General features: G+C 40.6%; 1 protein-coding gene across 1 annotated transcript in view; it reads left to right on the top strand.

Moving 5' to 3' along the window:
- Nucleotides 1-21,759, top strand: part of CHRDL2 (chordin like 2) — a 90,165-nt gene that overhangs the window by 20,286 nt on the left and 48,120 nt on the right. The window contains exons 3-4 of the mRNA XM_020989570.2: nt 15,214-15,307; nt 17,515-17,657. Of these exons, the coding sequence (XP_020845229.1) occupies nt 15,214-15,307; nt 17,515-17,657 (237 nt within the window). The remainder of the gene's footprint in view (nt 1-15,213; nt 15,308-17,514; nt 17,658-21,759) is intronic.

Genomic DNA, 21,759 nt, shown 5'->3' with positions numbered 1-21,759 from the left:
TCCTCTCAATTTCCAATTCTTTGCCACCACAAAAAGAGCTGCTATGACTGTTTTTGTACATGTGGGTCCTTTTCCCATTTGTATGATCTCTTTGGGATATAGCCCTAGAAGTGCTATTGCTGGATCAAAGGGTATGCACATTTTTGTAGCCCTTTGGGCATAGTTCCAAATTGTTCTCCAAAATGGTTGGATCATTTCACAACATCACCAACAATGTATTAATGTTCCAATTTTCCCACATCTTCTCCAACATTTATCATTTTCCTGTTTTGTCATGTTGGCCAATCTGATAGGTGTGATATGATACCTCAAGGAATTTTCATTCTAATGGAGGAGATAATGAATACATATAAAAAATTGCTGTCTAAATGTAAAATTAATTAAAACAAATACATACAAAGAGATTAAATGTGAAGTAATTTGGGAGGAAGGGCAAGGTAAGTTGGGGAAAATCGGGAAAGACTTCATGTAGAAGGTAGTGCCTGAGCTGCATCTTAAAGGAAAAGAGCAACTCTATCAGGCAGAGATGAGGAAGGAATGCAGTCCAACCATCATGAACAGGCACAGAGGTGGGAGATTGAGGGCCATGCATACGGAACAAAGACAAGGCCAGTTTGGATGGACCATAGAGTGTAGGAAGATCCAATGTAGTAATGTAGTAGAGTGTAGTAATATCCAGTGAGGCTGGAATGATAGGTTAGAAATATAATCTAGTGCTTGGGTAAAGGGATTCATGAGAGTGGAGATTATTCTTGCGTGACTGAAATGAAAGGAGAGAGTATTTGAGGAATGGAGGAGGGAAACTAAGCTAGTTTGAGTTACATGGTGGTGACATAGCAATCTAACATTAACAATAATAGTAACTGACATGTACATAGCACTTTAAAGTTTGCCAAGTAGTTTATATATCATCTTGTTTGAGCCTCACCCTAACCCTTCGAGGTAAGTAGTGCAGGTATTATCCTCATTTTGTAGATGAGGAAACTGAGTGTTAGAGATGTTAAATGACTTGCTTGTGGTCACAGCTAATAAGTATTTGCTGTGAATGGGTGAGGAAAGAAGGGGTAGGGATAAGAATGCAGTTGGTGAAGAGAGGAGAGAAGAAAAAATTTGAAACAGCCACCATGTAGAATAAAATGCCAGTCATCATGGATAGGGGTAGGAAAATTTTTGTGAATCGTTGAGAAGCAGCTGAAGTTATGCAGCGTAAATTTATAGTGGGCAAAATCAGCTTGATTTCATCATTTTCTGCAGTGACACTCAATGGATCCTAGAGCAGGAGCCAGGTAAATCAGATGGCGGGAGTTGTCCAAGGATGAGAATTCACCATTGGAGTTTGGTTGGCTGTCAGGGGAGTGGGAAATTTGAGGTTTGTAGCTAGTGAAACACTAAAGCAATCAGCTGTGGAGATCAAGGCTGGGTATGGAAGCAGATGAAGCCAAAGTGGGGAAAATGGATTGGAACAAATAGGAACATTGGGTCCAGGGGGATGAAGGCTATGATAAAAGCACCAAATGGTTGGTTGTTTTTTTGTTTTGTTTTGTTTTGTTTTTGTGAGTGAATGAAAGAGTAGGAGAGTGAAAGGATGGGAAGTTGTGGATGGAGATGGACATTTCAAAGGATGCAATGTTTTTTGACAGTATGAAATAGAAAATTACGTATTAATTATTTGATGTATATACATAACATCAAGCAAGACGGCTCTAAAATATATATTAAACCATTCCTTTATCTCATGAATCTTTCTCCACTGATATAAAAATATTGGTTAGACTCAGTATGCATAAAATTATTGCATACATCAAGGAAAGAAACAGATTGAAGGCTTTCAGCATGAATCCAGAAGTCATGTTGAATCAATCAGCCAGTCAGTCAACAAGTATTTATTAACCTTTCCTAGGGCTTTGTCTCTTTTAATTATTTCCCATTTATCCTGTATATAGCTTATTTTGTAGATATTTGTTTGCTTGTTGTCTCCCCCATTAGATTGTAAGCTCCTTGAGGGCAGGGATTGTCTCTTGCCTCTTTTTTTATCTCCAACACTTAGCATAGTGTCTGGCACATAGGAGGTGCTTAATAAATATTTATTGATTGATTGATTGGTTAAGCATCTATGTGTCAAGCCCTATGTTAGGTACTAGGATATAAGTATAAAGAATAAAACAATCCCTAGTTGCAATGAGCTTACATTCTTTTTTAAAATTAATTAATTGTTTTTAGTTTTCAACATTCACTTCCATAAGCTTTTGAGTTTTCAATTTTCTCCCCCTCCCTCCCCTTCCCCCTACCCAAGATGGCATGCAATTTGATATAGGCTCTATATATACATTCAAATTAAACATATTTTCACATTAGTCATGTTGTAAAGAAGAATTAGAACAAATGGGAGGAACCACAAGAAAGAAGAAACAAAACAAAAAAGAGAGAGAGACAGCAAATAGCATGCTTCAATCTGCCTTCAGACTACATAGTTCTTTCTCTGGATGTGAACAGCATTTTTTGTTGTTGTTGTTGTTGTTGTTTTGGCAAGGCAATCGGGATTAAGTGACTTGTCTAGGGTCACACAGCTAGTAAGTGTCAAGTGTCTGATCTGAGACCAGATTTGAACTCTGGTTCTCCTGACTCCAGGGCTGGTGCTCTATCCACTGTGTCACCTAGCTGTCCCATGGATAGCATTTTCCATCAAGTGTCTTATGGAGTTTTCTTAGATTCTTGCATTGCTGAGAAGAGCTAAGTCTATCAAAGTCAGTCATCGAACAACATGGCTGTTACTGTGTACAACGTTCTCCTGGTTCTGCTCACTTCATTCATCATCAGTTATGTCTTTCCAGGTTTTTCTGAAGTCCACCTGCTCATCATTTCTTATAGCACAACAATATTCCATTACATTCATATACCACAACTTGCTCAGCCATTCCCCAATTGATGGGCATCCTCTCAATTTTCAATTCTTTGCCGTCACAAAAAGAGCTGCTATAAATATTTTTGTACCTATGCTCCTTTCCCCCTTTTTTTTTTTTAGCCAAAGACAAGGTTTGTTAGAACATGTGTTATATTGGGTAGACTCTTAAGGAGTCTGAACATTAGTAAGCTATTGGCTAAATTTTAAGAATCTAAGTCTCTTAATGGAGACAAGGTGGACCTTATGTACAGAAGGATCTAGGAGTGGCCAAGTAGTCTATGAGGTAATACAACTCCAGGGGTGGCCAGGAGAGAATGGAGCCTAGATAGGATTAAGGATGGGACCTTTCCCCTTTTTTATGCTCTGTTTGGGATACAGACCTAGTAGTGGTATTGCTGGATCTAAGGGTGTGTACAGTTTTATAGCCCTTTGGGAATAGGTCCCAGAATGGTTGGATCAGCTCACAACTGCATGAACAGCATATTAGTGTTCCAATTTTCCCACATCTTCTCCAGCATTTATAATTTCCCTGTTTTGCCATGTTAGCCAATCTGATAGGGGTGATGTGGTACCTAAGGCTTGTTTTGATTTGCATTTCTCTAATCAATAGTGATTTAGAGCATTTTTTCATATGGTTATAGATGGCTTTAATTTCTTCATCTGAAAACTGCCTATTCATATCCTGTGACCATTTATCAATTGGAGAATGACTTGTATTCTTACAAATTTGACTCAGTTCTTTATATATTTTAGAAATGAGACCTTTATCAGAGACATTGGTTGTAAAAATTCTTTCAAAGGGGTGCAATTTTAAGAGATGGTGAGGTATTAGGTGTGACAATGTTGGTGTGTGGTTATAATGGGGATGGAGAAGGAGGTGGCTGGACTTAAGAGGGCTGAGGAATTATGACATCAGATGGTTAGGTCAGTTGTCGATATGAATAATGAAATCCCTGGTTATATTGGCAAGTATGATCACGAGCCAGGTATGGAAGTCATTGAGAGGGCTAAGAGAATGAGACCTGGAGACCAGGGTATGACAGCAACAAGGATGGGGAGAGCATATTACAAAGAGGCTGTATGGAATTAAAAAAAAAAGAAAAGTTATTGAAAGCTGAAAGTAGAGGAATGATCCCGAAGCAGAGAATCAGCAGGAAGCAAGGCACATAAGAAAAGCTCAGAGAGCTAGAAGTGACTTGGTTAAACATATTCACCTGGCAAGTCTTAGAGCTAAGACATGACCCTGCTGCCATGTTCAGCACTCTTTCTATTCTACCAGTTGCCTCCAATGCCTACAAGTCACACTTGATGGTGATGATGCTGTTTAGATAGCTAGGTGGCACAGTGGAGAAAGCCTTGGATTTGGAATTAGGAAGACTTGAGTTCAAATCCAGCCTCAGACTCTTACTAGCTGAATGACCCAGGGCTAGTCACTTACCCTCTCTTAAGTTTTCCCACTTTTAAAATAGAGATAATAGCATCTACTTCTCAGGGTTGTTGTAAGGAAAGATAAAATGAACTAACATTTGTAAAGTGCTTTGCCAACTTGAAAGCATCATATAAATTCTGTTATAATGATAGTAGTGATGCTAATTAATACTGATTATTTTCTGTTCCACTTGTGTAGTAACTTGGTACTTTTGAGAGTATTCATTCATTCATCGAATTCCACAGTCATCCTGTGAAGGAGGCAGGTGGGGGATTATCCAGCTCATTTTATAGATGAGTCTCATAATCTGAGGTTGTTGAGTGTGGATTCCCATTGAGAGGCACCATGGTACAGTGGAAAGCTCACTGACTCAGGAGTCAGAGGACCTGAGTTCAAATCCTTTGCTTACTAATGGACCTGTCTGGCAATCAATGATCTGATGCTCACTACTATTGTACTTTGAGAACTTGGACACGTCAGGAATCTCTCTGGCCCTTGGTCTCCTCTAAAAGGAGAGTTAGACCAGATGGGCTCCGAGGTCTCTTCCAGCTCTATTTTCAGGATCCTATGAGTTAACTGAGATTCAGATGGATTGTTAGTTAGCCGAGGTCATATGGTCAATCAATAAACATTTATTAAGACCTTGCTATGTGCAAGGCCCAGCTCAAAGCGCTGAGGATATACAGAAAGACACAAACACAGTTCCTGACCTTCAGGAGCTCACACAGCTCATTAGCGACAGAGCCCCTAGCTTCAGATGTAGGCGTTTTCTTGTTAAAGAATTTTGTAGAAAGTCAAATCGAATCAAATCACACCATACCGTAACCTTTCCCTGGATCTTTTAAGCTCATCAGTGTGGACACTTCCTCCGACCATACAAATTACGACCCTTCCACACCTACTCACCAGCCACCACTTTTGTCCATTTGTTCTCGTTGAGTCATTTCATTAGTGTCCGACTCTTCATGACCCCATTTGAGGTTTTCTTGGCAGAGATGCTAGAGTGTTTTGCCATTTCCTTCTCCAGCTCATTTTATATATGAAGAAACTGAGGCAAACGGTGTTAAGTAACTTGCCCTGGATCACATAGCTAGTCAGTGTTTGAGGCCAGATTTGAATTCAGACCTTCCTGACTCCAGGCCCGGCACTCTATCCACTGCACCACCTAGCTGCCCACTTTTGTCCATATCTTACCACAAATTCACCCTAGGGGGTCCATCCAATGTGCTGAGGAGGGGAGGGGGGAAAGCAGAGGCTTCCTTTAGTTCATAGTTCATAGATTTTAGAGCTGGGAGGAATCTCAGAAGCCATTGAATCCAATTCCCTTATTTTATAGATGAGAAAACTGAGGTCCAGGGAAGTTAAGAGATTTGTCCAAGGTCACACACAGGCATCAGAGGCCAGATTAATTTGAACCCAGATTCCCCAAAGAACCAATATTTTTTGTGGGTAATCATGTACAAGGATTGTCCAACAGCTATTCATTGCCCTCGTGAAATGGTCAGTTCATTTATTTTTCTGATCACACCTTTATTTCTTTTTTTCTTTCTAATTATAGGTCATCTTGACATAGCATTTTAGGGTTTGCAAAGCATTTCACATATATTATCTCATTTGATTCTCATAACAATCTTGTAAAGTAGATATAATCATTATATCCATTCTACAGACAAGGAAACTGAGGCTTAGAAAGGCAAGTGAGCTAGCAAGAAGAGTCTGGGGCAGGATTTGAAATCAGGGCTTCCTGACTCCCAAGTACAGTATTCTAGTAGTCTAGTATACATAGCTGTCTTGTATCACAGACATAAGGTGGTCTAGACAATAGGCATTTTTCATCTACTTTTTTTCCTATGTGGATGGTTAAGCCAATCCAGTCCAATCCAATAAGCATTTATTAAGCTCCTACTTCATGGTAGGCACTGGGGAAAATTCTGGGTAGTGATTAAATATCTCAATTAAGAGACTCTGATCTTTTGAGACATCAGAACAACATTCAAACAAGGACAACTGAAAGCTATCCTCCCTTTTTCTTTTGGACTCCATGTCATCTCTGGGAACCACTTTTGGTTCCCACATTTCTTCCTTGATATTAATAGAGAATCATCAAACAAAGTCTTCTCTTTTTTTATCTTTTAAGGAATTTGGGGGGGATAAATGGGAATGGAGGTAGACCTCATATTTCAAAGATGTAGGCCAAGCTGCCGCTTTCTCAAGGATTTTTTTATGATCTCATCAACATCTCATCCTTCACAAACAGAAGAGAGTTTTTAAGGCTACATCTTGCTCTCCTGATCAAATGTTTGGCTTTTTTTTTTAATAGTCCACAAACAATAAGCGCGGTGGGACTTTGCTTTCTCAGTGCCTTCCTGTCAGGAGTGTATGACAGTAATGATACAGTCTGCTACAGAGGATTAACAAGCAGTAATTAAGCACCTCAAAGGTTCAAGGCAAATCATAGCTGACATTTCTATAATGCATAGAAGTTGGCCAAGTACGTTGTCTCATTTCATCCTCCCAACAACCCCATGAGGACGTTACTCAGATGTTATCCCTGTTTTCCCATTTTAAAGATGAAGACTCTTTAGGTCAGAAAGACTAAGTGAACTTAACCCACAGTCACCCAGCTTCTAAGTGTCAGAAACAAGGTCTGCAGCCTGGTACAGGCTCTCTCTACTCTCGCTTGAAACTACAATGGTAGGGTTCAGAGGGAGACTAAGACGAAGAAAACAAGGTCCCTGCCTTTAAGGAACTTAGGATGCCTTGTGTGCTGTGGCAGCACAAAATCATAGGAATTAGACCTGGATACCGTTAGCGGTTTTCGCATCTGCCCCCTCATTTTATTTTATTTTTCTCATATTTCAGTTTTATGGATGGGTTTTGTTTTTGCATTACACTTATAGATCACTCTTGCCTCCTGAAAGATCTCTTGAACCAAGTAATACAGTTAAGTAAAATTAAAAATACAGTGACCTCATCTGAAAGTTCATGTAATGTTTTATAACTGTAGCACCCCATTGCGGTCTATTTAAAAAAATTAACAGAAATCTATTTTCTCTCCTTTCCATTCCCCACCTTAGAGGACCAATGGTGAAATATATTATCATCCATTGTAGAGAGGTAATGGATTTAGAGTGCGCATGAGACATATGTGGGGGAGGGTAGGGGCACACTGGCTAGAGTGCTAGGCCTGGAGCCAGCAAGAACTGAGTTCAAATTCTTTCTCAGACACTTACAAGCTATGTGAGACTAGACAAGTCTCTTAACCCTGTTGGCCTCAGTTTCCTCATCTTTAAAATCAGCTGGAGAAGGAAATGCCGAATCATTCCAGTGTCTTTGCCAGGAAAATTCCAAATGGGGTCACAAAGAGTCAGGCACAACCAAACAACAGAATTTGTATACGACCATTGGGGGAATTTGTTTTTCTTGACATTCCCTCATTTTACAGAAGAGGAAACTATAGCATAACAAACACTTGGAGTCAGAAGATGTGGGTTCAAATCCTGGCACTGCTACTTACTGCCCATGGGGTATGAGCAAATCCCTTCTCCTCATCTTGTTCTCAGTTTCTTTGTCTGTCAAATGAGGGGATTGGACCAGAGGTTTCTGCTTTCAGTTGCCAGATCTGATGGCCATTTCTCAATCCCTATCTTTCTCGACCTCTCCTCAGCCTCTGACACTTTCAGTCATCCTCTCCTGGTTCCTCTCTCCCCTATTGGTTTTTGCGACGTTGCTCTCTCCTGCTTCTCCTCCAACCTGATGATGGTCTCAGAGGTCCCTTCCAGCTATAAATCTATGATTCTATGAAATGCTATGACCTCGCCACAGTGGCGACTTGCTGGGGGTGGGGAGATGGATACGATGACCTAACAAGATTCCCACCTCCCCCCCTTGCAGCCAGAGCTCTTTGGCCCCCTGCAGGAGGGCTGCTGCACCAAAGCTTGAAATGTCTCTTGGCCATAAGCCAAACCCATTTGTGACATAATTCCTGATGGTGTAATAGGCCCTGCTGTCTCTGTTCTCAGGGAGGAGGGAGTGGGTGGATGGATGGGTGGGTGAGTGGAGGGTGGGGGGTGCTGACGTCATCTCTTCAGACAAACAGCAGGTGTTCCTTAGCTTCGGACATCTGGGGCTGTGTCTCAGCTGGAGCTGGTCCCCTGAGGCACACGCCCCCTCTTCCTCTTGGTGCAACTTTCTCTTCAATTTGCATAAGAGACAGAATCCGGGAGATTCCCACTTATCTCCTACTCTGTTTTTGTCAGGCCAGGAAATAAATTGTTCCAGGAACACCACCACCCTCTCCCCTTTTTCTTTAGTCATGGAAATGGTAAGGTCCGGGAGTCTCCCTGCCCCTAACTTGCTCAGGTTGAATTCTCCACATCATCTTGATCCAGTCAATTGGTCAACAAGCATTTATCAAATGCTTAGTATGTGCCAGGCACAGTGGTAAGTGCTAAGGATACAAAGAAAAGCAAAAGCAGGGTTCCTGCCCTCAAAGAGCTCACATTCTAATGAGAAAGCAACATGCAATCAACTACGCACATGGGAGATCTAAACAAGATAGAGAGATGGAAGGTAATCTCAGAGAGAAGACACTGGATGGAGGCAGGGAGAGACTAGCAAAGGACTTCAGGCAAAGGTAGGATTTGAGGTGATTTTTGAAGGAGGCCAGGGAAGCTTTCTGGGTATGGGAGACAATGGCTAGTGAAGAGGCACTGAGTCAGGAGCTGGAGCACCCTGCTCTGTGAGTAACGGCAAGAACACCAATGCCACCGAACCTTAGAGGGTTGGGAAGGGAGTAAAGTGTAAGGAGAAGGGAAAGGTAAGAGGGGGCCAGGTTGAAAAGGGCTTTAGATACCAAGAAGGGGACTTTATATTTGATAGTAGAGGTAATAGGGAGGAGTTTATTGAATAAGGAGGTGATATGATCTGACTTATACTTTAAGAAGATCACTTTGGGAGCTGAGTAGAGGATGGACTGGAGTGAGGGGAGACTTGAGGCAGGGAAATAAATTAGAAAGCTATTGAAACAGCCTGGGTGTGCATCAGAGTAGTGGCTGTGTGAGTGGAGATGAAAGGACATATGGAAGAGACATAGTAAAATAGAAACAAGACTTGGCAAAGAATTGGCTACATGGGATGAATGGAAGAGAGGAGCTGAGGATGACACCAAGGATGTAAACATGGAGGGCTGGAAAGATGGTGGCAATAGTAGGGAAGTTTGGAAAAGGAGAGGGTTTTGGGGAAGAGTCTTGAGTTCTGTTTTGGACATGTTGAATTTGAGATGCCTATAGGGCATACAATTTGAGATGCATGACTATAGCTTGGGAGAGAGATGAGAGCTAGATATACAGATCTGAAAATCATCTATATAGAACTAGGTGGTACAGTGGGCAGCTAGGTGGCACAAAGGTAGAGCACCAGATCTGAAGTCAGGAAGACTCATCTTCCTGACTTCAAATCTGGCCTCAGACGCTTACTACCTGGGTGACCCTGGGCAAGTCACTTAATCCTGTGTTTCCTCATCTGTCAAATGAGCTGAAGAAATGGCAAACCACTCCAGTATCTTTGCCAAGAAAACTCCAAATGGGGTCAAGAAGAGTTGGGCATGACTGAAATGACTGAACAACAAATAACAATAAAAGAGATGATAATTGAAGCTATAGGACCTGGTGAGATTAACAGGTGAAATATTATAGAGGAAGAAGAGAAGAGGGCCCAAGACAGACCCCTGGGAGTCATTCACAGTTAATGGGCGTGACTGAGATGAACAAACAGCCAAAGAGACTGAGGAGAACCAGCAATGTCACCAAAACCAATAGAGAAGAGATTATCAGAAGAGAGTGATTGACAGAGCCAAAGGCTATAGAGGAGTCAGAAAGGATAAGGATTGAGAAAAGGCCATCAGATTTGGCAATTGAAAGATCACTGGTGACTTTGGAGAAATAGGAAGTGGGCTTAAGTGTCTTAAGGGTCTCACTTCTCCTAGGGTTTTTTCCAGCGCTTTAGATACAGTCCCAGGACTCAGTTTCACCCCCTCCACCTCCCCACCAAACAGGGCAGGTAGATCAGAGAATTAACCTAAGAATGCTCTCTGGAGAAGAGGGAATTTTAAGATGAAGCTGAAGGCCCAAGTGGGGTACAGCCATGAGATCTATGCCTTCATCAGAGGTGTTGATGAAAATATTGAGCAACAGCATAATGCTAAGAACAGAGCCCTGTGGCGCTCCACTAGAGAGCTCCCTCCAAGTTGATGTGGATAAATTAATGGATCAATGTCTTTGAATCTAAAAATCAAATCAGTTCAGAAATTAGCCTCAGTGGCACTATAATCTAGCTCTGGTTTGGCGTCTTCTCTACCAGCATATCACGAGACTTTTTCTACTACAATCCGGCATCAGTCTGCTGCTGTTGTCGAGTCCTTTCAGTCATGGCTGACTCTTTGCGATCCCATTTTTGGGGTGTTCTTGGCAAAGATGTGGGGTGGTTCACCATTTCCTTCTCCAGCTCATTTTACAGTTGAGGAAATGAGGCAAACAGGATTAGGTGACTTGCCCGGATTCATACAGCTAGTAAGTGTCTGAGGCTGGATTTTAACTCAGGAAGATGAATCTTCCTAACTCCAGGCCCAGCACTTTATCCACTGTGCCTCCTATTAGTCTACCTATCAGTCTAATAACTCTATCAGAAAAAGACATAAGCTTAGTCTGGTATAATCTCTTCTTGAAAAAACATGCTGGTTCTTAGCGATTGTTGCTTCGTTTTCTGAAAACACACAAGTGACCCCTTTAATAATGTGTCCTTGGATTTTGCCAAGAAAGTCAAATGCACCAGTCTGTAAGGTGAAGAATCTTTCTTTTTCCCCTTTTCAAAAATTGGACATCCACATGCTGATCCATTGTGTTAAGGGATGGAAACAGGCCTGATTAGTGGGAAGGGAAAAAGGCAAGTTGTCGCAGTCCTGGGAGCAGGAGAAGACGGCAATTGTAAAAGATGAAAATGGTGTTTAGATTAGTCTAGCTAGGACAAGGTATGTGGATAAGCAAGAATCTTGACATCGCTGCTAAGAGAGCTAATGCAGTCTTAGGATACATTAATAGAAGTATATGTTAGATAAGTAAGGGGGAGGGAGTAAACATTTATGTAGTACCTACTATGTGCTGGGCACTCACTTTGCAAATATTATCTCATTTGATCTTCACAACCTTGCTAAGTAAATGCTGTATCATTCCCATTTTACAGTTAAGGAAACAGGCAAACAGAGATTAGGTAAATTGTCCTGGGTCACACAGTGACTAAATAATCTTAGTCCTGTTTTTAAATCTGGGCTTCCCAACTTCAGGTTTGGCACTCTATCCACTCTATCCGCTTAGCTGCCTTGACTACAGGGCAGTTGTGTTGTGGGACCGGGAAAGCAGAAGCTGTTGCCAGCAGATCTAAAGGAAACATCCACCTTCTGAGGCTTGTTGCAAGCTATAGATAGTGTGAGGAATATCTCGGGTCTCTAGGCTGGTGGTCTTTAAAATAGTCATTGTGCCATGACTGCAAAACTGAGTGTGTCTGAAAGAGGGAGAGCAAGAGGCCTGGCTGGGGCAAAGCAATGCAGTTCTGGGGAGTCTGCTTTTTGTTCTATCCCGTGATCTATGTTTCTGGAGGGGTTCTATGTCTTGAACTGCGGTGGAAGGTGTCCGAGGTCTTGGGCACAGAGTCATCATTAATAGGATGAAATAATGATGGCGCTGTGTTACAAAATCAAGGGTGGCTATATCCTTGCTTAACAACACCTTCTGAAGATTTTCCCTTGATTTATATATATATACATTTATTTATTTATTTATTCATTCATTTATTTATTTATTTATTTGTGAGTTTTTTATATATATATATATGAGAGGTGGAGAGGCTCTGGCAGCTTATTGTCCAGGAGGAAGAAGATGACAATCTTCTTGACCTCTCTGAAGGTCACACTACATCTAGCTGACCTCAGTTCCCCCTATTCCATGACCACTGATGCTCACAGTGACACAGACCTACTCATATGTACCCATAAGCACTTCACCACTTGCCACTAGGCCTATGCTCTGGTCTATTGGCTTCTCCCCAGCACTCTCTTTTCTCATATGGAAGCTACTGGGGACTAAAAATTTTTACCATTTAGTTAACTCACCACCTTTTAGGGCTGGGATCACTCAATGAGGAAGGTCGCTAGGACTCAGGTTCATTAGATACCAGCAACCCAGGTAGGGGATTATCTAGCCCTGCCTCTGCCTAGCCCTATAACCTGCTTGCCTAAAAACCTAAAATTTATGAATAGACCACAGGCCTTGGAGTCAGGAAAACCTGAGTTCAAATCTAGCCTCAGACGCTTACTAGCTGTGTGACCCTGGGCCAGTCACTTAACCTTGTTTGCCTCAGTTTCTTCGTTTATAAAATGAACTGGAGAAGGAAATGGCAAACCACTGCAGTATCTTTGCCTAGAAAATCCCAAATGGGGTCACAAAGAGTTAGACATAACTAACAACAAAAAAAGGTGAGATCAGCATCCTGAATGTATTTGTTGAGTGATTATTACTGAGTCAGTGAAACAGAATGGGGATGTGTAAGAAAGAACAAGTATGGGATAGTTATTGAGTGAGGCTGATGTGGGAGTAGAACACTAGTGAGGGTGACAGAGGAAGGGCATTCATGGGCAAACCACAGGAGCTGATTCTTCGGAGTAGAATATGAGGGAATGAGTGCAAGGCAGGAAGAACGTCTAGTTATGGACCCTTGGAACTAGAGCTGATTTTGTATTTAGAATGACTGAATAAATTTTAGGTTTTTTGTTTGTTTGTTTTGGTGAGGCAATTGGGGTTAAGTGACTTGCTCAGAGTCACACAGCTAGTGAGTGTTATGTGTCCCAATGCTCTATCCACTGAGCCACCCCGCTGCCTCCTTGTAGGGAATTAATTAGGGAAGAATAAAAGGACAGCATTGCTACTGTGAGGGCCTAGTTGAAATTGAATGTCGTCATGAACGAATATGTACTTCTATACATATGAATGGATGGATGGGATTCCAGACACTTCAGAGCACAGAATACCAAAATGTCAGTTGAAAAGGATTTCCAGACATAGAATGTAGAATGCTCAAAAAAGAATAAATTTAAAGCTCTTCTAATCCAACTCACTCATTTGGCAAAGACAATGTTAAACCAAGAGAAAGGGAATGACTTGCCCAAGTTTAAATGTCATAAATATAAAAATAGAAACTAGAACCCAGGGCTCCCAGAACATGCGTTTTGGATGAATTAACATCTGGCTGCAGGTTGTAGGAGGGGTTAATGAGGGAGGAAAGAACAATTTAAAGGGAGGTCATTGTGAATTGAGGCAAAATAGGACATTGACCATGGTGACTGAGAAGAAGAGGGTGATGATAGCTGAGCTTGTCCCAGGATGAGAAGATCCCTGTTCACCAGCTCTTTCACTTCCCAGCTATGTAACCTTGGGCAAGTCATGACCCCTCCGAATCTCAATTTCTCCATCTGTAAAATAGGTCTTATAATTTCTGTCCTCTCTCCCTCATAATGCTGTAGAAATGCTAGCTATTATTATTCAGAGTTCCTCATTAGACCTGTCACCGTCCTCTGAGCCTTGGATTTCCCCCGCTTCACATCATAGCCAGGTTCTCCAAATAAGAGTGAATCTTCATCTCAGTGCTAAGCTATCAATAGACAGTAATTATTTATCTCCTTCCCCCTTCCAGGTAAAATATATACATTTTAATGGTAACTTTCTAGAGACAGACAGTGTCTTATCCTCCAGTGGGGACTTGGGCATGTTTATTGTTATTTGTTTTTTAGTCATGTCCGACTCTTCGTGACCCCATTTGGGGTTTTCTTGGCAAAGACACTGCAATGGTTTGCCATTTCCTTCTCCAGCTCATTTTACAGATAAGGAAACAAACAGGCAAAACAGGATGGAGTGACTTGCCCAGGGTCACGCAACCAATAAGTGTCTGAGGTCAGATTTGAACCCAGGAAGATGAGTTTTCCTGACTCTAAACCTAGTGCTCTATCTACTGCGCCACCTAGCTGCCCTGGGCATGTTTGCCCAAGTGGAATTAATGGTGAATTTTAGGAACCCTTATGGGGGAAGAGGTTAAAGGAGTCATACTAGCACTCCTCAGATGATTCCAAGTGGGTGAATCGTTCTCTTCTGCTAGGCCCTGGAGCTTACAAGTTTGGCTAGTTCCTGCCCTGCCACTGTCTACGTGAGTGCTTTTAGGTGAATGGCTTCCCCTCTCTGGCCACAGTTTTGAAATCTTTAAAATGAAAAGACTGGACCAGATAGCTTCTAAGATCTCTTCTAGATTTTACATAATATGTTTTATGGCTCCCATCTCTGACACTGTATTTCTGAGATCCCTTCCGAGCTCTGACATTCTATGTTCTGTGTTCTAAGGTCCCTCTCAGCTCTGACACCATCTGTTCTATCTGTTCCAAGGCTCACAGTTCTAACACTTGAAATTCTAACCTTCTCTCAGCTGAGGTCCCTACTAGCTCCAACATACTACATTCTACGTGGTTCTGAAGTCTTCCCACTTACAGTCTGTATTCTCTGGTAGAAGGCTTCTTTCAGCTCTGACATTGTACATCCCAAGGTCATTCTCAATGCTAACATCTGTGTCCTAAGGTCTCTCCTAGCTCTGATGTTCTAATGCTCAATGATTCTTTGAGTCTTGTTAGGTTTTCTTCCCTCATAATTTTGAACACAATTTCAAGGTCTTATTTTGGTCTGCAGGCCAATTCTTCCCAACCCAAACTGAGAAAGATGTATGTCTCTCCTGCCCTGTCCAGGGCTCTGTGAGGTACCAACCTCCTAAGCCTGCTCTCTCCCCTCCACAGAGTGCCCATGTGAGCTGTTATCGCCTCCACTGCCCCCCGGTGCACTGTCCTCAGCCTGTAACGGAGCCTCAGCAATGCTGCCCCCGGTGTGTTGGTAAGTAGTTTCAGCCAATTCCACATTTCCCCTTCCCTGCTGGCTCTAGGCTTTCCCTCCCCTAAATCAACCCGCCTTCCTTCCTCCTTCCCTTCCCTCTAACTCTATGTCTCTCCAGCCTCTCATTCATCTCCTCTCCCTCTAATCCCATGCTTTTTACCCTAGTCTGTGCCTTTCCCTTTCTCTATTCTGGTTTCCTCTCCCCTCAACTCTATAGTCTCCTCTCCCACATTCCTACAATCTCATCTTTCTCCTAACTTCACTTCTCCCCTCCCCTTTCTGTCTGTGTCTCTCTTTGCTCCTAATTCCCCAACTCCCTTTTCTTCCTCTAATCGACTTCCCCATGTGACCCCAGAGGGCAGAACTGAGCACAATGGGGCTGAGAGGAGCAGTTTCTGGGAGGCCAATTTCAGTCCACCATACGGAAAAATTTCCTGACAATTATAGGTATCCAACAATGGAATGGTCTCCTTGAACAAGGAGGGCTGTCATCAAAAAATATCAAAACAGAGACTGGATGATTCTCTGCTTGGAGGGCTACAGAGGGGGTTCCTATGCTAGGGGAACATGTATATTTATTTTCTCAAGGTCCTTCTAGACATAGATTCTAATAGAGGTGGGGGAGGGGTGGGTCAGAGAGGAGGAAACACCAAAATCTAGCTTGTAGATTCACTTAATTCCCTGTCCTAGTATTAGATAGTTAGGGATATAACTTCAGAGCAATTCTTATGAAAAAGATCTGGAGTGATGTAGTGGACCACAAGCCCAATCTGAGTCAATAACATGATGTGGCAGCCCCCCCCCCCCACACTTTGGCTCTATCAATTAAGTTACAGCATTCAGAACAGAAGTACTGGTCTTGCTCTTCTATGCCATGGTCAGACCACATCTAAAGTTTATTTCTAGACCCATTGTAGGAAAGACATTGATAATATAGAGCATGTCCAGAGCAGATCAAATATGATGAGGAGGAGACTGGAGACCAGGTCATAAGACGCTCAGTTGGGGAACTTGGAATGTTTAGCCACTAGAAAAAAGATCAGTGATATGAGAGATATTTTCAAGTATTTGAAGAGCATAGGAAGAAGGAAGAGAAATGTACATGTGGCCTCAGACTCCAGCAGTCTCAGGGTGGCTACTTTTTGTAGCGGCTGTGTGTTATCACAGAAAGGGTGATGGGATTGTACCCTGGACAAACTTGGGTCCAAGTCATGGCTCTGGCATAGCCAAGTCATGTAACCCCCCCCGAACCTCAGTGTCCTTATCTGTAAAGTAGGGGGGGTGATAATGTATATAATACCTCCCTTTCCATACTGTGGTGAGAAAAGCATTTTGTAAATGTTAAAGTGATATAGAAATGTGAGCCACTGATATAGTAGAAAGGGAGCTGGGTTTGGGGTCAGGGAAAATGAGTTTACATCCTAGCCCTAGTGCTTCTAGAGCTTGGAAAAGTCATTTGACCCATCTGTGTCTTAGTCTATCATCTGTAAAATAAGGGGTAGAACCTGGTGATCTCTAAGGTATCCCACACCTCTAAATCTGTGACTCTGTCAGGCCTAGACACAAGAGTAAAATAAACACTGATTTCCTTTTTCAGACCATCAGGCAGGAATAGATCCTCCCCTGAGTGGGGCTTCTGCAGGTCTCCTAGGTTGAGGAATAAGAAAGTACAGGTTTGTGGGCTCCCTTTCCCATCAAGGTCACCCAGAAAGCTTTAGGGAGGGTCTAATTGAGCTCCCACTCCCTGAAAGACAGGACCTCTTCAGGTCAGTGCTCCAATTATTCAAACCTATTTCATTCAACAAACATTTATTAAGTGCTTGCTGTGTGAAGAACACTTTGCTTGGTCCTAAGGGTGATAGAAGGTTTAGATAAAACATTGTTGCCATCCTCACGGAGGTTTTCATCTAGTACTGGTAGATAAGATATGTACACAGATGTTAGCATCATGGGGGAAAAGGTTCATTTCTGAAAGGGAGTAAGTGCAGCCAGACTGGCTCTGAAGCCAAGAAAGGTGGGACAGGGAAGGGCCAATCCTGATGAATTTAGGCCTCCTGGAAAATATGGGACCACAGAGGCTTGTTGGAACACTGGGAAGGAAGGAGATGCTAGCCAGCAAAAGCTATGGGCTCTCTGGGATGACTCTGGCTAATGTCTCAAATTGGATTTTTCTTTTCTTCCCCTTCTTTCCTGTAATCTTTCTGAAGAACCTCACACACCATCGGGGCTCCGGGCCCCCCTGAAGTCATGCCAATACAATGGAACCACCTACCAGCAAGGGGATACATTCACCACCCAAGAGCTCTTTCCCTCCCGTCAGACCAACCAATGTGTCTTTTGCAGCTGCTCAGTAAGTTTTTCCTTGAATCCTTTCCTATCAATCAGGAAACATTTATGAAGTGCTGACTATGTATTAAGTACTGTACTTAACACTGGTGAGACAGAAAAAGACAAAAGACAGTCCCTGCTCTCAAGGAGCTTATAATATGATGATGGGTGGGGGAGAAACAACAGTTTTCCAGTATGGGCAAATGGGGGGTGGGTTGTATAGGATGGGATTCACCAGGGGTGATATAAAAGGAAGGGGATACTGAGGCCAGAGAAGAGGGGCAACTAGGTGGTGGTACCCCTGAGTTTCAATCTGGCCTCAGATACTTACTAGCTGTATGTGTTCCTGGGCAACTCACTTAATTTCTCTCAGCCTCAGTTTCCTCATTTGTAAAATGGGACTGATAATAGTACCTCTCTCCCAGGGTTGTTGTGAGAAGCAAATGAGGTAACCAATGTACAGCACTTTGAAGACCTTAAAGCACTATATAAATGCTAGTTATTATTATTCACTGGGAAAGCAGAATGGTATGTTTTTTCCTTTCCCCTCCCCACTTAATAGTATTTTATTTTTTCCAATTAAATGTAAAGATAGTTTTCAACACTCATTTTTAATAAGATTTTGAGTTCCAAATTTTTTTCCTCCTTCCCTCTCTTCTCCCCTCCCCAAGACAGTAAGCAATCTGATATAGGTTATACATGTACAATCATGTTAAACATATTTGCACATTAGCCATGTGAAAAAAGAATCAGAACAAAAGGGGAAAACCAAGAGAAAGAAAAAAAGAAAACAAAAAAACAAAAAAAAAGTGAAAATAGTAAGCTTCAATCTGCATTAAGACTCCATAGTTCTTTCTCTGGATGTGAATAATATTTTCCATCATGAGTCTTTTGGAATTGTCTTGAGTCATTGCATTGCTGAGAAGAGCTAAGTCTATCATAGTTGATCAGTGTACAATGTTGCTATTACTGTGTACAATGTTCTCTTAGTTCAGCTCACTTCACTCAGCATCAGCTCATGTAAGTCTTCCCAGGTTTTTCTGAAGTCCACCTGCTCATCATTTCTTACAGCACAATAGTATTCCATTACATTCATATATCACAACTTGTTAAGCCATTCCCCAATTAATGGGCATCCCCTCAATTTCCAATTCTTTGCCACCACAGAAAGAGCTGCTATAAATATTTTTGTACATATGCTCCTTTCCCCTTTTTTATGATCTCTTTGGGATACAGACCTACTAGTGGCATTGTTGGATCTAAAGGTACACACAGTCTTATAGCCCTTTAGGCATGGTTCCAAAGTGCTCTCCAGAATGGTTGGATAAGTTCACAACTCCACCAGCAATGCCATAGTGTTCCAATTTTCCCACACTGATTATAACACTGATCATTTTCTTTTTCTATCATATTAGCCAATCTGATAGGTATGAGGTGGTGCCTCAGAGTTGTTTTAATTTACATTTCTCTAATCAATAGTGATTTAGAACACTTTTTCATATGACTATAGATAGCTTTAATTTCTTTATCTGAAAACTGTCTGTTCATATCCTTTGACCATTTAGCAATTGGGGAATGACTTGTATTTTTATAAATTTGACTCAGTTCTCTATATATTTGAAAAATGAGATTATTATTAAAAACACTGGCTATAAAAATTATTTCCCAGCTTTCTGCTTTCCTTCTCATCTTGGTTGCATTGGTTTTATTTGTGCAAAAACTTTTTAATTTAATGTAATCAAAATTATCCATTTTGTATTTCATAATGTTCTCTATCTGTTTAGTCATAAATTCTTCCCTTCTTCATAGATCTGACAGGTAAACTATTCCTTGCTCTTCTAATTTGCTTATGGTATCACCCTTTATGTCTAAATCATGTGCTCATTTTGATCTTGTCTTGGTATATGGTGTGAAATGTTGTCTATGCCTAGTTTCTGCCATACTATTTTCCAGTTTTCCCAGCAGTTTTTGTCAAATTGTGAGTTCTTATCCCAGAAGCTGGGGTCTTTGGCTTTATCAAACAGTAGAGTACTATAGTCATTGACTATAGTGTCTTGTGTACCTAACCTATTCCACTGATCCACCACTCTATTCCTTAGCCAGTACGAAATAGTTTTGATGATTGCCACTTTATAATTTTATAGTTTTAGATCTGGTATGGCTAGGCCACCTTCCTTTGCATTTTTTTTTCATTAATTCTCTTGATATTCTTGACCTTTTGTTCTTCCAGATGAATCTTGCTATTTTTTCTAGCTCCATAAAATAATCTTTTGGTAGTTTGATTGGTATGGCACTGAATAAGTAAAGTAATTTAGGTAGAATTTTCATTTTTATTATATTAGCTTGACCTACCCATGAGCAATTGATATTTTTCTAATTGTTTAGATCTGACTTTATTTGTGTGAAAAGTGTTTTATAATTGTATTCATATAGCTCCTGGGTTTATTTTGGCAGGTAGACTCCCAAATATTTTCTATTGTCTACAGTTATTTTAAATGGACTTTCTCTTTTTATCTCTTGCTTCTGGACTTTGTTGATAATATATAGAAATCCTGGTTTATGTGGGTTTATTTTTATATTCTGCAACTTTGCTAAAATTGTTCATTGTTTCAAGTAGCTTTTCAGTTGATTCTCTAGGATTCTCTAAGTATACCATCATATCATCTGCAGTTTTGTTTCCTCATTGCCTATTCTAATTCCTTCAATTTCTTTTTCTTCTTATTGCTAAAGCTAACATTTTTAGTACAGTATTGAATAACAGTGGTGATAATAGGCATCCCTGTTTCATCCCTGATCTTATTGGGCAAGCTTCTAGCTTATCCCCAATGCATGTAGTGCCTGCTGATGTTTTTAGATAGGTACTGCTCATTGTTCTAAGGACAACTCCATTTATTTCTATGCTCTCTAGTGTTTTTAATAGGAATGGGTGTTGCATTTTGTCAAAAGCTATTTCTGTATCTATTGAGATAATCATATTATTTCTGTTAATTTTGTCATTAACATGGTCATGTATGCTGATAGTTTTCCTAATATTGACCCAGCCTTGCATTCCTGTTATAAATCCCATGTCATAGCGTATTATCCTCATGATAAATTGTTGTAATCTCTTTGCTAATATTTTATTTAAATTTTTTGTATCAATATTCACTAGGGAAATTGGTCTATAATTTTCTTTCTCTGTTTTGACTTTTCCTCGTTTAGGTATCAGCACCATATTTGTGTATTAAAAGGAATTTGGTAGGATTCCTTCTTCACCTATTTTCCCAAATAGTTTATATAGTATTGGAAGTAATTGTTCTTTAAATGTCTGGTAGAATTCACTTGTAAAATTATCTGGCCTGGAGATTTTTTTCTTAGATAGCTCATTGATGGCTTGTTCAATTTCTTTTTTCTAAAATGGGGTTATTTAAGTATTTTATATCCTCTTCTGTAAATCTGGACAGTTTATATTTTTGTAAATATTCATCCATTTCATTTAGGTTGTCATATTTATTGGAAAAGTTAGGCAAAATAGCTCCTAATTATTGCTTTGATTTCTTCTTCATTGGTGGTGAATTCACCCTTTTTAATTTTGATACTGGTAATTTGGTTTTCTTTCTTTTTTTAATTAAATTAACCAAAGATTTATCTATTTTATTAGTTTTTTCATAAAACCAGCTCTTAGTTTTACTTATTAGTTCAATAATTTTCTCACTTTCAATTTTATTAATCTCTCCTTTGATTTTCAGAATTTCTAATTTGGTATTTAATTGGGGATTTTTAATTTGTTCTTTTTCTAGCTTTTTTAGTCGCATGCCCAATTCATTGTTTTCCTTTTTCTCTATTTTATTCATGTTTGAATTTAGAGTTATAAAATTTCCCCAAAAAACTGCTTTGGCTGCATCCCATAAGTTTTGGTATGTTGTCTCATTATTGTCATTCTCTTGGATGAAGTTATTGATTGTTTTTATGATTTTTTGTTTGACCCACTCATTCTTTAGAATTATATTATTTAGTTTCCAATTAGCTTTTAGTCTATCATTCCATGGGCCTTTGTTACATGGAATTTTTGTTGCATCATGATCTGAAAAGGATGCATTTAATATTTCTGCCTTTCTGCACTGGATTGTGAGGTTTTTATGTCC

This window comes from Phascolarctos cinereus, unplaced genomic scaffold (assembly GCF_003287225.1).
Source record: "Phascolarctos cinereus isolate Bilbo 61053 unplaced genomic scaffold, phaCin_HiC Scaffold_726;HRSCAF=1367, whole genome shotgun sequence".
NCBI lineage: Eukaryota > Metazoa > Chordata > Mammalia > Diprotodontia > Phascolarctidae > Phascolarctos > Phascolarctos cinereus.
The sequence above is the reverse complement of the archived record's forward strand: the minus strand, read 5'-3'. Positions and strand labels throughout refer to the sequence as shown.